The following is an 18,553-nucleotide window of genomic DNA, read 5'->3' on the forward strand; positions in this document are numbered from 1 at the left end:
TAGAATATTTGAGTAGTCCACTATTGTTAAAGAAATTCACTGTCATTTGAAACCCTCCTATTAAAAATACTGCTGATAATTACACTGCTGAATTTTTTTCAAACACTTATACAACAATGCCAATCTTACACAAACTTTTCTAGATAATAGAAAACCAGGAAACCCTTCCCAACCTGTTTTAGGAGACCTGCATGATATTAACATCAAAACCTGACAGGCTGTCTCAAGACAAGGCTATTCAGGCAAAACTTGTCTCATGAACGTAGATGCAGAAGTTTAAGATCAGGGACCTATTAAACGGTACAGCTTTCTAGGCTTCCTCTAACACCTACTGAATCATAATCTCTGAGCATGGAGCCCAGTGAGAGGTGAAATTTCAGGATTCTACGTAATTCAGAGGCAGCAGTTTTCAAGGCAAGCCTTTGCAGACACTTGCTTTTCCAACTTCCCAGTTAACTGAACTAATTAGTAGGCTGTTACTATGCCATCATGCATAGATGTCCAAATGTCCAAGGGTTTTCAAAACACAAGTTGGAGATACGCATTTGAAATAGCATTTGCTTGCTGTTCGGGAAGAGGTAATACAGAGAACATCACTGTGGTGTACGTCCAGCCCATAAGTTCGCTGCCTCCTGGCTCCTCTGGGAACACCCTACCCCCATCTGCTCGGGTAGATCCCTAAGAGCCATATTATTCTACAGGCGGAGGCATCAGGTTGTCAACCCTTCACCAAGGGCTTCTCTCCTTGACAACACCTGCCTCTCCAACAGATCAATTCACAATTACTTTCAAGATGATTAGCGTTGTTAGAAAAAGTCAATGTTTAGAATTACTAACTGGATTATTAAATCTATAGAATAGATGGTAATGTTGAAAGCCGATTATTTACTATAATCAGGAGACATTTTGAAAGAGACAAGAGTGTTTTATTTGTTCTGTTTGTTGTAGTTTCCAAACGCTAGAAGCCTAAAGGACTCAACAAAGTATCTTTTTTACCTGAAGAAGAGTATTGGGAAAAATAAACTGCTGCCTATAAGTCATGTCTTATTCAACGCAGGCTGCTATCACAAAATGCCATAGACTGGGTGGCTTACACAAGAAATGTGCATTTCTCACAGTTCTAGAGTCTAGAAAGTTCAAGACCAAGGTGTCAGCGTGGTCAGGTTCTGGGGAGGGCCCACCTTCTGGCTTCTCTCGATGTCCTCACACGGCCTTTCCTCTGTGCATGCATGGGGAGGGAGAGAGGGCAACCCCCTGTCCCTCTTCCACTAAACCCACCCTCATGACCTAATGTGACCCTAATTACTTCCCAAAGGCCCAATCTCAATATGTAGTCACATTGCAGGTTAGAGCTTCGACATGTGAATGGGGCGTGGGGAACAGTCCATAACTCGACAGAGTTTCAGAGGAACAAGGAGAAGAGCTAGAAGTGTGCGACCAGTGAAGGTTTCGGAGAAGAAACCATCATTCCATCCCTGCCTGTGATGCGCTACAGATCAATGCTGGGCACCGCAGAGAAACCGGGATTTCTTGGCCGCTTCCGTGGGTCTCGGGGAGGAAGATGGCAATCCCCCTGAGAAACCCTGGTGCCTGAAGATCAGCGCAGGAGTGGAGGCGGGGGTGAATGTTAGCACACCCAGGGCTAAGGAGCCTGACACAGCTCAACTTCAGGAAGCTCCTTCAGCTCCAGGTTATGGGAGAGCGTTCAGTGCTTCCTGAGGCAGGGCGGAAAGCACCTGTTCAAGAGCCAGTAGACAGGAGGGGCCTTAAAGAAAGCAAATACCATGCCGTTAGCAAAATCTGCATAGACCGGACAGCCGGATATTATGGTTACGAGCCTTCAGCAGTGAAGGCAAGGAGGAAAAGGGGGCCATGCCCCCAAAGCGATGAGAAACATTAGTATGCGTCAGCAGAGGCCAGGACCCGATCAAGAACCGAAGGCCCTCTCCTTCTAATACCCTGATCGTGTATGACCGCACCCCCACTCCAGTTCCTTTCCAACCTTAGAGGAAAAGTCTGAGGGGAGAGGAAAGTGGGGAGACCTGAATTCATGAAATCGAGAATTATTGAGTTAATCTAGGTCAAACTTTTACACTGCCAATCAAAACTATACACAAACCTGCCTCAAGCCATTCTCTTCTCTACAAATATGGCTTATGTGTATTTACTTGTGCAGATTTGCTGATCACATTTCTCTTGAACGCCCTGAAATGCTCCAGCTTTGCCTTATTTATATCCTGACACCTAACACAGTGTATAATGGGTGGCCAGTCAGTGCTTCTGACTAATAAACTGGATAGATAAATACAGGAATGAATGAGTTAATGAGTGAATGAAGGAAAAATAAATGACTAAAATGTCCTTCCTAGAATCATCTCCCAATTTGAATCTGATCTGACCTTCTAGGAACAGATTAAAGCCTCCTTTTTGGTTTTGTTTTTTTCTAAGAAGGATTTAGGGACCATATCTGCCATAGTTTTTTCAATCATTGCCATTTTACCATATATTATTATCTTGTGTTATTCCATAACAATACAGGCATTCATTTGCATATGTTTGGATACATAATCTCCTCCTCCAAGCGGTAATCTTCTTGAGGACAGATATTGTAGTTTGGAGAGGATTAATCGAGACGAATATGCAAGTTGCTGAACCAATAATGCTAGCCAAACACACACAAACAAAGCTAACCAAAAGAGAGAACCCACGTGGTAAGGCAGGAAGTATAGCCACACCTGTGTCTTCTTTAGGACTCTAAGGACCAAAAGGATAACCACATTTAGTGATACTTCTCTACTATTTCATCACAGCAGGGTGCAGCAAACCCAAAGGTTGTGGTTCCTGCTGCTTTCAAGGGGAATGTTTACAGTGAAGGGAAATGCGTTAAACACAGCAAAGGATGCAAGGAGGTCTTCAGCCGTGTTGTTGTCACTCTCAGGCTGACTTGGCTGCCCACCCGGACACTAATTACGTTAATGCTGGCACAACATTTAGTACATTTTCATGGGTGATGATTAGGAAAATGCAAGCTGTCCTCATTGGTAATAGCCTGCTATCACTACCTTAATTTTTAGCACTCAGGAAAGTAAACCAGGAGAATTATATTTGGAAAACAACATTTTATGCAGCTTAAGTGTGTTAAGTCTGGGGAAATAATATGATTCAATGTATAAGCTTTGTTTTTCTAGCTAGTCTTTAATTCTCTGAATTCAAAGTGCCAAGCAGACAATTGATTTTGGAAGCAATAGACAATACATTGCACTACACAAGATTTTCAAAATAATATGTTTGTAGAGTCAGTGATCAGAATAGATATTAATTTAGATAAAAATAAGAAATAAAAATAAAAAGATGGACATTTATATTTTAGAAAATTTTTATATATTAATATTTACATTTTTGGATTTTACACTTGATATTTTTCACTTCAGAAGAAATATATTTTCCCCAAATCATCAAATATTACATTTGCTCAGCACATTTGCACTGGTTTTGTTAATGCTTATCAATATAACACTCCCCTTCCTAGTTTTCATTATTTTTATCTATTTTCCACTGTATTCACATATTAAGACAAAGAAACACTAGGAACTAGCTTTGGAATGATAACTTTGAATTCCTTTCAAGAACAGATTTCTGTATTAAAAATAAACCTATCATTTATAGGATTGATAACTAGACTACAATTAAACATTTGCTCTTACTGGTTCAAGTTTATTTCATGAGTATCATCCCTGTTTTAGTGGAGAATGCTTTCTTTTCCTTAAGTGAACTTGAAATGTAGCTTTTAATGGTCTGAAAAAATAGAGTTGGCTTTTCTAGATCAATTTGTGCATTAGAGTCACTTTACTTTTGAATACATTTATGCAGCTACCCATTTTTGTAATGATGAGTTTAGGGTAAACACACTCTAGCTGTTTCTGAGCACTTGTTTAGTCCATTCCCTTTCTCTGTAAATGAGGACACCAGGAAGTATTGTAACCAATATGTATAATTAGACATCTACCAGTCAAGGCTTACTGTCTGTTGGTATAAACCTAGATTAACTTATTACCACCAAGCCACTCTTCTAGATATGCAAGCAGAATTGATTTCCTTCTTCTTAATTTAGTTATATAATTAGATTAGGATGTTCACTGATATCTCTCCTTTTCAAACTTGAAGCAAACATAAATGGTTGATAGTAAAAAAGACTTAATTCTTTTCAAGCAAATTTCTGCAATGGTGGACAGCTAGGTGAGGCTGTTAGAACAGACAGCCATGGCTGCTCAGTGTTCACCTCACAGTTCCCAAATGTCCCCTTGGATCACAACAGAAAGTCTGAAATAGTTGTCTAAAAGGATGAAAAACTTCCTCTGGACTAATAAATAGGAATACTGACCTCTTCAAAAGCTCCATTTTCTATTTTGAAGTTTTTCTGTTTTGTTTTGTTTTAATGAATGTAACTCAAATTGTCCCTTTTATTTTTAAAATTTCCCTGAACCCAAGAGAGAGTACATGCCAATTTTACAGCTTAGTCCTTCTTCCCTGTACCTCCAGCCTCGAACCACTGGTCATTTTGACCTCCATCCTGGTGCCAATGCTTGACTAGTAACTGTGTCTGAACTCAGTCAAAAGGTCCTTTTGTGTTGTTCCTTTTTCCCCTGTCACAGGCTTCCTTTGTAATGTTATATGTGACCTTATCTCTACTCGACTTTCTCTATTACAGTTTTTTCCTCTAATTTCATGATATGACTCCTTATTTCATCTATGTTACCACACTCCTTAAGTATAGATTTGTCATTTAGATTCGCTTTGGAAATTAAAGAGTATAACATTGACAATGTAAGTTAAAATAACCTCTATAGAAATTCTTGGTTTCATTAAATAAAATACATAATCTATAACTTTAAAACAAACAAAACTTAATTTTCCAACAAAATCCACATTAACATATTGCAAACAGCAATTACTTTCACCTTATTGCTTACCCATTGTTATTCATATTATTTTCCCATTATATTTTGTAACACCAGCCAAAATCTGTAGTTGTTGCCCAGATTCTCCTTGAATGTCTTCATAGCCCACTTTAAAGATATTTTATGTGAATATATTTGTTATAATCAATCTATGAAAACATAACCAGTTTACAGGAAACAAAACATCTCAAAGATATCCAGTGTTTTAATAAGTAATGCAGTGCATGTCTTTGCATCCTCATTTTAAATTAAAAACAGTTAAAGAAAATATCTTACCCCAAAAGTTTTCTGGCCATAGGCTCCCTGAACTCGTTGTGTTAGTAGCCATAATATCCACAAGAAATAGAAGAGAGAGAAGAAAAAAAGAAAGAAAGAAAAGCCAGTATATCCAAAAGAAGCACTTTGTTTCTATGTCTTTGTGGTTCAGGAGAATAATAATTTTCACACAACCCCTCATATACTTGTGTTTGCATAAAAGGAAACAAGTGTATCATGTTTCCTGCTTTTATACTCAAATTAGCAACTGTTTTTCTTATCTTAGAATTCCACATGGTTCCTGAGACACAGAACAATTTCCTTCTCGTCATTTCCTCAGCTAAATTACAAACACACTCCTTTTGACCACCTCCAAACTGCTTTTGGGATGAGAGGTTTTTTTCTCTTGTCCCTTACCCATCTCCTACTGACATATAGAAACATTCCAAACGCTCAGCTACACCACTTGGGGTTACATTTATGTGGGATGGAGCAATCGACTGCTTTCCAATGTTTGAAAATTATATTTCTATAGCAAGTTATGGAAGGGAAAAACTCTTCAGAAATCCGTATTCTGTTCAAGTACAATTAATTTTAATACCTATTCTTTCTAAATCTCAGTTACTTAAAATTCTTAACATGGCTCCTGCTCTTTGGTATATTAATTTAGAAATGTTATTTCCTTCATTGTATAAATATTTCCCCCAAATGTAATTTATATTTAGTTTTTTAACTAAAAATGGTATTTAAACATGAAAACTAGAGGTTTGACAGTGAAGGAACCTATTTATAATCAACTAGGAGAAGCATAAAGGCAAACTTTCGAGTCTACAGTATTTTAAATGCTACAACAAAGAGGACAATGATCACAGGAACTGTTTCTTCATGGACAGGTCTGAGAGAAGTGATGGCTTTGGTACTGTGCATGGAAGCATGACCACAATTTTACTAAGAATAGAGAGGGGGAATAAGGTAGAAAGGGCAACAGAACAAAGGACAGGAATTATCATAATTCCCTCTGAGGACATTCCGGCTATGACGATAGCGTATGGAAAGCGTGGCTGTAGGCAAGAATTATATGAGACTGTTCAGGGGATGTAGGTTAGTTAAAATTGCAAGGTTTTTTTGTTTTTTTTTCTGCAAGATGTATTAGGTTAGACTTGATCCTCTGAGCATCGGGAAGTTATTGGAAGTAGGAGTAACTATGCCAAAGCACCCTTAATAACTGCACTAAACTGTATTCAGAAATCTGGTTTCCTCAGTCTTTGACTAACTCTAGCATTAACTCTTGTATAACTTGCATTCACCCTAACTGTCATTAGAATTTAATTTAGTGTGAAGCAGTAATCATCTTTGTCAAGTAACATATTCCTGAGTAGCTGGAAGAAAATCTGAAAAAAGTAACGTGAATTTTTTACAATATTAATTTTTGCAGTCCTAATTCTCTAAAAACTAGGTTGTTTCTGCTCATTTTCTTAACATTGCTAGATTTACATTAGCTGTAGTGTATTGGAAATTAAAATATAGGCAACCTCAAGGATGGTACAGAAAATATAGAGACTTCATTGAGCAAGTATGAAGACTTATCTCCATAATATTATTGCTAAGGTTTTTTTCCATATAATCAAGTAAATAAAATACTCATATTATTGCTTAAGGAATGCCAAAAAAAGGGGGAGGGGTTCACAGTTTAATAATTACCTTTAGTTTTCAATATTTCTGGACAAAATTTATAAAAGTAGAAAATTAAAAAGTCATCTTATTTCTGAAAAAAAATATATAATCTGGATGGAAGTGTATTGAAATACTTCTAAATTCTTCTAGAAACATGGAGTAGGATTCTTCAATTACTTTAGGTATTTTAAAATACAGATTTGGTTGTATTATAGGCTACCTTATTCAATAGATACTACTTTCAGAAAGGGATACATTTTACTTAAAAAATTATATAGATTGCATTTGCCCTAAAACAACAAGCTAAATGAGTAGAATAGATGAGCCTGGCTTTGTCAAAACTGCCTTCTGTGCAGAAACACAGCTCTTTCCATCCCAGGGCTGGGATAAAGGCTGAGACTTCCTTTCATTGTTTCATATTTAATCATCTAGATTTTCTCCCCACACATTTTCACTTTTGCAGATGGTCAGAACCCAGTCAAAACCCTGAAGAAAAATTGTTTCCTATCAATTTATGTCCCAGGAATATTTTTCTTTTCTGCTTAACAGTCTGTTGATAGCATTAGTTCTTATCTGTGTATGTAATTTGCTTGGTAAGGATTCGCACTGTTCTTTGGCAGAGATCCATGTAAATGAGTTTATGTCTATGTGATTTTCGAGTCTCATGACTTATAATGCCAAAACAGGAAGTCAATTTTTATCTTTACAAAAATGTGAGGTCTGCTTTTCTACTGTTCATTATTCCACAAGTTGGATCTTTAGATGTGAATTCTCCAGCAGTCATGAAATGTGTTTAGAGATTTGTTCTTTCCTCAGGTAGTCACAGGACTCCCTCCCTCCTTTCATCCAGGTCTTTACCTCATCTCCAGACATTCCATAGTTATCCTGTCTAAAGTGTTCCCACCTGAACCACTCTCTCTTTCTGACCCTGCATCATCAATTTCTTCAGAGCACTTATCACTCCCTGACATTATGCTATACATATTTTTGCGGTTTTTTTGGAGGGGGGGTACTGGGGGGGTTGGTCTCTTCCATGAAAAGTTAAGTTCCATGAGGAGAGGAACTTTATCCATCTAGTGTTCTTAATAACATTTGTTAATGTTACTAATAACACAACAAGCTCTTCATAAATATTTGTTCAATAAGGAATAAAATAATGCCAAGGGATCTGAAGATGAAAGAACAGTAAAACCTTGGATTGCGAGTAACTTGGTTTGTGAGTGTTCCACAAGACAAGCAAACATTTCTAATGCATTTTAACTTGGTAAACGAGCGATGGCTTGCAATATGAGTTGTTGGTTTCTGGAATGAATTATGCTCGCAAACCAAGGTATTACTGTATGTAAAACATTCCAAGTCAGGTTAATAAAACATATTACTTACCATTTAAAAACAAAAGTTAAAAGCCTGTATTAATAGGCATTCAATATTTTTAAAGTTTGGGTTATAACTTCATAGAGTCACAGAATGCAGAAGAAAATTGTCACACTTAAGAGAAGATAGGCATTTGACTTTAAACTTTTTTTTAACTTTATCTTTAAAACTATCAAGGGTATTTTTTTCTTCTTCATATTAAATAGATCCATGCAATTTACTTAAACTGAGAGTACTCTCAGAATATATAAGAATTACCCACCAAAAATACAATTTTACATATATTTGAAAAAAAAAAAGATAACAACCCAGTTTTTAAAAAATGACTTGGAGGATAAGCTAAAAGTAAACATTTTAACATATGTCTTTTTTCTTTTTTTTTACATGGTGTGAGAGTTGGTCTTTTTCGTTTCTCCCTAAATTCATTCCCTTTGGTAGAAGGATGACAAAACAAAGAAAGATTAAAAATAGAAGTCAGGTTATGTGTGTAAAAATCTTGTTGCTAGGATTTAAGATTTTACAAATTGCAGTGCAGATAACAATAATTTCCAGGGAAGGGGGGTTGTATTTTTTTCCTAAGTAAAGAAGTATTTGAATGTGTGAGTGAGGCTACAGTACGTGATGGTCAGACTCGAGGGAGATTACTGGGAGATGAGCAGTGAGAGGCACAGCCCTAGACCTGACAGGGTAGAAGAGAAGCGAGAGAGAAGCAGCCAAGAGGAGGTCCGAGAGAACCCAGCCTAAGAAGGATTTAGCACGCTTTCATTGGTTCTGAGATGTAGGTGCCCTGTGCAAGGGGCCAAGGGTGGTCCTCAGCGGACAGCAAGCAAGGAAGTGGGGAGCTCAGTCCTACAACCACCAGGAACTGAATTCAGCCAACAACCTGATCCAGCTTGGCGCAGATTCTCCCCAGAACCTCCAGTAAAGGATGTACATCTGCTGACATCTTGATTTCAGTCTGAGGAGACCCGGAGCAGAGAAATTAGTTAGACCACACTGTGACCAGGCTTCTCCCCCAAGGAAACAGATTATTTCCAGAGGAACTCAGTTCCTCTAAAAGCTGAGCTGTGATGGTAGCAACAGAAACCAGAAGACAGTGGAATAGTTATCTTCAAAGTTCTGAGAGAAAAAAATAAACTGTCTACCTATAGGCAGCTGAGTACACAGTGATCCTATATTTCAAAGACAAAATTGAAATACAAACATTTTCAGGAAAATAAAAATTGAGTGATTTTATTAGCCTATGCTAATTACTAAAGAATTAAGGTCAGAAGGAAGGAAAATTATTCTAGAGAGAAAACGCTATGTAAAAAATGGTCCATCCAAATGTTTATATTGTAAAAATAATAAGTCCTAAATTGTTGCAATAAAAAAAAATCAAGACAAAACTAAATCCCATAGGAAAATACAGCTTATAAGTTAAAAGTACAAAATAAGCTAAAGTATTCAAGGTGCCTTAATTGTTCAGTAAGAAGATAAAGATATTGATGATTAAGTACAAACAGAAGAAAAGAATGAAAGTTCCTTAACCTGAAATATAGTATGAATTAAAAACAAATTCAGCAAATATAATAGTCATTAAAGAAATATTAGAACATTTCATTCCCTTGATAATTTCTTTAAAATGTTCTTTGAAACAACAAAATATTTGATCACTCTCACCATTTATATTCAACATTGAACTGCACAGCCTTGCTAGTACATGAGAAAAATAAATAAATGTAAAAATACAATGTAAAAGGACTGGAAAGATAAAAATGAAACTATAATTTGTAGATTGTGTGATCGTCTACATTGTCACAAACAACAGGACACGTACGAAGGAAAGAAGTCATTACTGGCAACAAAATATAGCAAATAAAAATATATAACCAAAAAATGTACAAGATTTAGGTGGAAAATAATTTTATTGAAGGACATGAAAGAAAACTTTTAAAATGTAGTGATATAGTAAATAATATGTTCATGAGTGGGGACCTTCAGTACTGAAAAGATATCAACTCTCTTCAACATACATTTTTTTAATTCATAAAAGTATCCTAACAGTATTTTTAAAGAAATTTGGCAAGTTAATTCTAAAATATATATATGGAAGATCAAAGGGCCAAAAAAGCCAACACACTTAAGAAAAAAAAAATACTAGGTTAGGGGACTGATAGATGTTGTGACTTATTAGAATGCTGTAGTGTTCAGGGCAGCATAGCTTTGATTCCAGGGTAAATGAGCAGACCAATGATGCAAAATAGAGAATCCAGCAATGGATTTAAGGCCAATCTATAGAGAAAGATGGTCTGCTCAAAAAACCATGCTGTTGTTCAACTGACTATCCACATGGGAAAAATGGGTTCCTAACATGCACCATACAAAATAATATCTCCAAATAGATACTTTAAGAAAACGAAGTAGGGAAAGACATGTTAAACAAAACACACCCAAAAACACAAACCTAAAAGAAAAGATGAAGCTGAATATATTAGAATAAAGAACTGATGTCCGTCAAAAAACTTCAGGAAGAAAATAAACCTACAAGCCACAAACTGGCATAGAAATTTAATTGAGTTTGTGTATTGATTTGATGTCTCATAAACTTTTGTAAGGGCCTTATTATTTCTATTAATTTGTCAACAGATTCTTGTGAATTTTGTATATAGGCAATCACTCCACTAGCAAACAATTATAGTTTACTTTTATATTTCCAAAGGCATTGTGGTGTATAAAGGAATGCCATAAGTCAGGTGCAAGATGCAATCATTCTTTCCTGACCTTGGAAGCCACAGGTCTCTGTGGGAGGATTGAGGAAATTGCTGCTATAATATATCCACCTGCCACAGCATTACAGTTTGCCTGTTTCAATAAAGCAAAACTGGACTCTGCTTTATTTCATAGATTCTGGGTCAAAGACCAGCTCAAGTCTGGAAACCAGGCAGGGAAGGGACCATGATTTTTCAGTGGCAGTTAGCCCAGAGATTAAACTGCTAAACTATGAGGAGCAAGAAGAGTGTTTGGTTAAGTTTACTGAACAAAACACCAATGAACTAAGCAGCAGTTTTCTTATATATCAAAAACCAATAGAAAATGTAATAGAATATAGTCATCTTAATGAAAAAAAAAACTATAAAATTCTTAAATATATGTGTAATAAGAATTGTACAATATCTATTAAGGAAATTGTAAAATTGAATTAGTTTATAAAAGAAAACAAATATAGGGAAAGAAACACCATGCTCTTAGAATAGAAAGACCAAATACCCATATTTCCCCATGTATAAGACGCACCCTTTTTTGAAAAACTTGGGTTCTAAAAACCGGGTGCATATTATACAGTGGTTGTAGATTTTTTTTTACTTGTATTTCCCACTTTTTTGCGCTTGTTTTTGCACTCATACAACCACTGTATAAGACGCACCCTGTTTTTAGACCCCAAATTTTTCAAAAAAGGGTGTGTCTTATACTTGGGGAATACGGTAATATAAATATATCAGTTTCTTCCAATATATTCTTGGTATATTGAATATTGGTGTACAATATCTATTTTAAAAGATCTTATTAACAACATTTATTTATTGGACTTGATCAGCTGATTTTAAAATTCTTATGGAAGAGTAAATGTGCAAGAATGTATACAAGAATATATATATATACATACTTAGACACATAAAGTTGTCTTTAAAGATCCATTTTATAGAAATATAGCCACAGTTCACTGGTTTTTATTTCATTTTTATCTTCTGGATCTAGTCATAATTTTAAAAGCCCTTTATATTGCTGATGGTCATAGATTTGCAAATCTCATTTTACAGTTTTTACATTCCTACAAATGAATACAATATTCCCATATATCTTTTTCTGTTTTATACATTTCTCTTAAAATATATATTTCAGTTCCACCTGTAATGCAAATGATTTTCCTATAGAAAGAAAACTTTTCTACATGTTTTTTTTTTCCTGACTCAACTTCAGCTTTATTTCTCATAAAACTGTTTCTCATCCTTTTTCTAAATTTTATTGCAATTTTAGTCAAGTGTAAAATTATCTAATTGAATATTCTTTGAATTCCTCCTAATATTGAGTTTTTCTCCTTAGATCATGATGCATGGTGGGTACCTCCCTCATAACTTTAAAATCTTATACCATCTCTCTAGGCATAAAATAGTTATTAAATAATTATGAGTATTATACTTACCTAGCATACTCAATAGTTGATATGATGCATGACTTACTAATGAACTGTTTTAATCATTAGACATCAATTAATGTAATAAAATTCTATTTTTATTTAAAAATAATACTAGTAATTTGTTATTATGCATTATCATAATATAACAAAATATTTCATGCATATTTAATAATGCATGATGTTTGTTGATAATTCTTAGGTATAGTGATTATACCCTTATTCACAATTGGAAAGCTTTTGAGTGAAATATTAGAGCAAACTTTGAAAATGTATTAAACTTAGGAATGAAAAAATTATTTAAAATACTTTTATTTACAGTGTACTATGTATACTCCATACTTCCATAAAATGGAATCCATATGCTAACAATTGTTTATATGACTTGTTTCTATAGGTAATTACATACCGTTCACAGAGTGAGAGCCAATAAAAGAGTGGGTTGTGCTGATAATTCTAGGGATACCCTTGCATTTTACTGCTTTTCTGTTTTTTTGGAGGGGGGTGGTCTTAGGTTCAGGATTGTGTCGGCCACTCATCCATTCATGATACTCTTCATCATCACTCTGAGCTTTCTAGTTTACTTTTGTTCCTTTGCACCTCTGTCATTATTTAATCTTTTATTTATTTATTCCCTTTCATCCTCATTCACCACTCCTATTTCCCTCCCTGCAACAACCGTTCTAGTGTGTTACCTAGCTGTCATTTATTTGAATGGATCCTTATAAAACATACAGTGTTTGAGAGGATAGATTTTAATAAGAAGCATTTTGCTTTAGACCGTATTCTAATTTTACCTTTTTACACATAACACTATGTTTTTAAGTCGTATCCATTTTGCCGTGTGCAGCAAAACTGAAAACAACTGAAAGGTCCTTGAACAGATAAACAGCCAAACAAACTGTAGACTCTCCACAGCATGGAGTACTATCCCGGAAAAAACAACAACCATAAAACAGCAAATCATTTCTACATGCAAAAACTAGGGTAAATATTGAGGAAACTATATTGAGTGAAAAAAGCTAATCCCAAAAGGTTACATGCTATCTGATTCCATTACAAAGCAACCTTAAGATGACAAAAATCACTCGTATATAGACAGACTATAGCTTAGTAGTTGCCAGGGCTTAGCAATGGAGGTTGGGAGTGGAATGGAAATAGGTGTGGTTATTCAAGAAGGCGTTTTTGTGGTGATGGAACTGTTCTGTATCTTGATTGTGGTGGTGGATAAATGAGCCTACATATGTGATAGAATGACAAAGAAATAAACACACACACACACACACACACACACAAATGCACATAAAACTGGGGAAATATAAATAAGATCAATGGACTGTATCAGTGTCAGTGTCCTGGCTGTGATGTTGTGCTGTAGTTTTACAAGAGCTCCCGCTAGAAGAATCTAAATGAAGGGCACAAACAGCTACATTATTCCTTACAACTGCTTGTGAATCTACAAAATGCAAAGCTTATCCCAAAATGCAAAGCTTAAAACCAAAAGGAGGGGAGTGTATGTACTCACAACAAACAGGACTACACAATTGGATTGAGGAAAAGAAATTTTAAAACATCCTGAAAGACTGAAATGAATTACGGAAGCAGTAATTAACAAAATAGGGGGAAAGGCACAGGAAGAGGACTCTAGGAAACGAGTCTCCACCTTGCCAAACCTCAGAGAATCTTGGGACATGAAAATGCCTAGTGTGAACAAAAGGATGAGAGATACAGGGATAAAAATAAGGAAATCAGCAAGTACCTTTGGCAGTCAGCTGCCCATTTCCCGCCCTAAGTCTCCAACCTAAGAAGAGCACCTGACACCAGATAACCAGGCGTTCCCCAGGCCACCACCACGGCCACTCCTCCATCACCACTCTCCAGCCTTCCTGCCCCCCACAGGTGACTTCCTTTCTAAAAAGTTTCTGTGAACTTTCTGGGCAAAGGTAGAGCGCCTAGTCTGGGACTCCATGTTCCACAACAAAGCTTGCAAATTCTAGCATTTACAGGATTTCACAGAGAAACAGCTCTCTCCCCATCTACTCCTAGTCAGCCAAAGGGCTTATCTGTAAAACGGGGATTCTAATATCTGGCATGTACGGTTATGGTAAAAATTAAATAAGAGAATGGATAATTTTACCATATGCGATAGGCTCTCCAAGGTTGGTTAATAAAAGTACAACAATAATAAATACAACAATAATAGTCGTTTTGAATCTGTCAAATCAATTAAAGAAGAAGAGCACTAGAATGAGGTGATTTAATGCCATAGTAACCTACAGTAAGCAATGAAAAGCTAAGCTTGTAAATGCCTCAAGGTTAAGAAATCTAAACCTAAAGACAATCAATCACAAACAACCAACTAGGCTTTTCCAAATAAGCCAAATGCATAAACTGCAGCCAATCAAATACTTCTCTTGCTTTGCCCTCACCCCTTCTCTGTAAGTCTTCCCTCTAGCACTTTGGTGGGGCAGGGCACTCCTAACCACCTCCCGTTTATGCTGCCCAACTTTAATCCATTTTTGTTCAGATACTCTTAAAATGTATAATATGCCACAATTTATCTTTTAACAAACAAATCTAAGGAGTATTGGTGTAAGAAATGTCCAAACCGGTAGAGAATTCTTATGAGTTTATTTGAGCAAAAACTGATGACAATTTCCAGGAAGCAAGATCTCAAATGCCCCAGAAAATAACAGTTTTGAAGTTTCTTTTTGCATTGGAAATGAAGGAGAGAATTTAAGGAAGATTAGATGAAGGTAGAAGAAAGAGAGGTAGGGATTGGATTACAAGATAGTTAACAAGATTCTGTGCTCCCTTGAGGGAGGGTATTACTTCTGGCATTTCAAAGGAATGCTAAGGTAGATACACAAGAACAACAGACAGGGCTTGCTTAAGGCAAAGAGCAACCTTTTTCTAGAGAAGTTAAGTTCCCAGGACTTGACTTCTCACCATCATCTGCCCAGTAGGAATGTATGGTCAGGTGGCCTTGAGAAGTGACTTTTTGTAGAGCCCCTTTTTCATCCACAGGAGACATGGAGAGGACTGAAGATTATAGGTGGGAGTGGGGGAGGGTGTAGGGGTGACTAAGGTGCTATATGCTCTAGGCTTTGCTTCTCAGGGAGGCTCCTGTGGTCCCATTCTGTCCTGACTCAGGTTTCACCTGACCATAAAGCATTTTGTGGTCTCACTCCTCACTAGACCTCACAGTCAGAAGATCGCCTGCCCAAATTCTCTCTAGTCTTATCTGCCATGACATCAAAGAAGCTGTTAAAATTAGAATCAGGAAGCTCATTCCATCTCTCATACGTGTATTTGAAATATGGAAAAGGACTACAGAGCGAGGTGGGTACGCATTCTCACTGCTTTCCCCTCCATAACGGCCTCTTCCCGGGACCCAGGCCCTGGTCTAGACTTCCTTGTAAGCATTCTGGCAGGTAAGGGGTCACTTTGTGACGTTGGCCAAGTCATTTAACGACAATGAACTTTTTTCTTAACCTGTAAAATGAGAGCCAACCATTTAACCTAAAGCCAGCGTACCTGAACTCTGTTAGCCTTAAGATCTTACATTACACTGTAATCAGCAGCCCAATGCCAAAAGCGTTGTACAATATAACACTCCTATGGGAAAGCATGAACACTGCGATTTTATCTTTCAAATCATTTCTAGTTTGATAGATTAGAAACTGCATTTCCTCTTGCCTACCATGTGCTGAAGGCATTTTACTCCCTTGTCTATTTGCCTGTTGACTTCTTTCATTCCTTCCACTCTTTCCTCTGTCTTTCTGTCTCTGAACTTAAACGTCTCCATGTGTTAATTGATGTAATAGTAATACTCATTCCACAGAACTGAGAAGTGATTTAATGAACAGCATTTAGATCCTGAGGTCAGTATATGGTAACTATCATTAGTGCCTGACCTATACAAAACCCTATTATTAATGTCTAATAAAATGACTTGGATTAGAAAACCTCTAAGAGCTAATCTTGGTATTATTTTAGCTAATTTTATGGAGATTATTTCCTAATTTTAATGAGTTCTTATAATGAGTTCCCACTTTTTTAAATGTCAGGCTATTAATCTGAGAAGATAAAATAAAGTTAAAATGAAATACTAGTAGTGGACTTCAATAGGGACTAAAGTGGGTGTATTAAATGTTTAGATATATGTTTTAGTAGAAATTATATTTAAGTAAATAATTAACTGACTCATAGAAACAAAAAATAGAAATAGACAAAAAAATGATAGAAAATATTTTTTCGGTGAATATTAAATCTTGAACATTATTTTTTTAACAGTGACATGATTTTATAATTATAAAAAATTTAAAATAAATTTTACCTTGAAGAATGTACCTCAACAATAAAGGAGAAAGATAGTTTCTATTTTCCTATAGGTGGAAAAAACATTTCTTTCCCCGTTTACTTGTCTCAAGGGAATTTATGACGCATGGAAGCTCGTGGCTAGCCAGCTCAAATAAATCGTCCAGTTACAAAATATTCTCAATGGTGTTCTATACCAAATGTACATTTGGTTATAAGTAAAATGCTGTCAAAGTTTTAAAATGGTATTATTATATTAAGAGAAATATAATACTCTAAATACCTTTTGTTTTCTTCTGACTTTTTCTTCCATCAGCTTTTTCCCCTGTATCTTACAGGTCATTACAATTTTGAAAACAAACAGCAAGCTAGTAGCTCTGGAGTAGTTGTTTTTAATTTTTATTAAAGGCTCATTTCCTCTTACTTGGTCTACACCCTAAGAGAAGAATTTCAGGGGAGGAGGCAGAAGAGAATTGTCCTTGAAAATCTGTGTGTAATCAGTGGATCTGTATTCCACTGGGAGTGATTTTTTTTTTTTAATCGTGCGGTTTACACTAGATAACAAATGCCCATCCATCCAAAGGTCTCAGTGTCAAAACACTTTCATCTTGTAACTGAGAACATGTTATGCTCTCTAAAGTAGAAACTGTTGCTTGAAACAACTCTGATTTGTTTATTATTGTAAACTGAATTGGGCCTTATCAAAATAATTTTAGGTGTATCATATGTAGGCCATCGATATACTCCCCAAAAGATCATGATAATCTCTTTTTAATAAAAAGAAAATGTTGATTATTAACGGGACCTTTAGAGGATTATTTTTGGTGAAATGGTGATTCTCTTTTACAATATAAAAAACTCAAATACTAAGTGGTATTTTAAAAACAAGGTAGATAAGTATGATGTGGGTCCATATTATATCTTTACATAATTATGTTTTTATTCCAAACAAATTTCATTTTATGTTTTACTTTGTTCAACAAATATATTTTGTGAAGAATGTCTTTTTAAAAATGTATGTGAGTGACAGCTTACCTCCCACATATTAAATGTGTATGACATAGGGGTGGCACTCGACAGTGTAGCAGATATGACCTCAGGCTCTTTGCGTCTTAAATGCTAAATGCATGAGAACAAAGCATACAGAGAGCAAGAAGTGATACTAAGGAGCAAAAAAAAAGTAAACTGTGAATTAGTGGTGTTAAAGTAAACCTTTACATTACACATTGAAGTGAATTAAGTCCTAATTAAAGAAAAAGTGTTAAGTTTTGTGGTTGTGTTTGTCTTTTATATCAATTTTATTTATTCGGGTGACATTAGCTAGTAAAATTACATAAGTTTCAAGTGTACAATTCTATAGTACATAATTTATATATTGCATTGTGTGTTCACCATCCAGAGTCAGTTCTTCTTCCATCATCATATACTATTTGACCCCCTTTACCCTCTTCTACCTCCCCCACCTCCTCTCTTAACCCCTGGTAACCACTAAACTGCTGTCTCCATCTATGAGTTTTCGTTTCTTTGTTTGTCTTGTTTGTTGGTTGCTTTCAGATTTATAGCCCACATATGAGTGAAGTCATATGGTTCTTGACTTTTTCTGACTTATTTCACTTAGCACGATAATCTCAAGATCCATCCATGTTGTTCCAAATGGCAGTGTTTCATCTTCTCTTATAGCTAAGTAATATTCCATTGTGTATCTATGTACCACACCTTCTTCATCCAATCATCTATAAAAGGACACTTTGGTTGTTTTCATGTCTTGGCCACCATGAACTGCACCATGAAGCTGCAG

General features: G+C 35.8%; 1 protein-coding gene across 1 annotated transcript in view; it reads right to left on the reverse strand.

Moving 5' to 3' along the window:
* The window catches only part of MYCT1 (MYC target 1), a 16,864-nt gene extending 11,433 nt beyond the window's left edge, over positions 1-5,431 (reverse strand). Inside the window, 2 exon segments of the mRNA XM_019634463.1 lie at positions 5,235-5,331; positions 5,333-5,431. Of these exon segments, the coding sequence (XP_019490008.1) occupies positions 5,235-5,331; positions 5,333-5,431 (196 nt within the window).
* Between the last annotated feature and the right edge of the window lie 13,122 nt (positions 5,432-18,553).

The sequence above is a fragment of the Hipposideros armiger genome, unplaced genomic scaffold (assembly GCF_001890085.2).
Source record: "Hipposideros armiger isolate ML-2016 unplaced genomic scaffold, ASM189008v1 scaffold_1685, whole genome shotgun sequence".
NCBI classification, from domain to species: domain Eukaryota; kingdom Metazoa; phylum Chordata; class Mammalia; order Chiroptera; family Hipposideridae; genus Hipposideros; species Hipposideros armiger.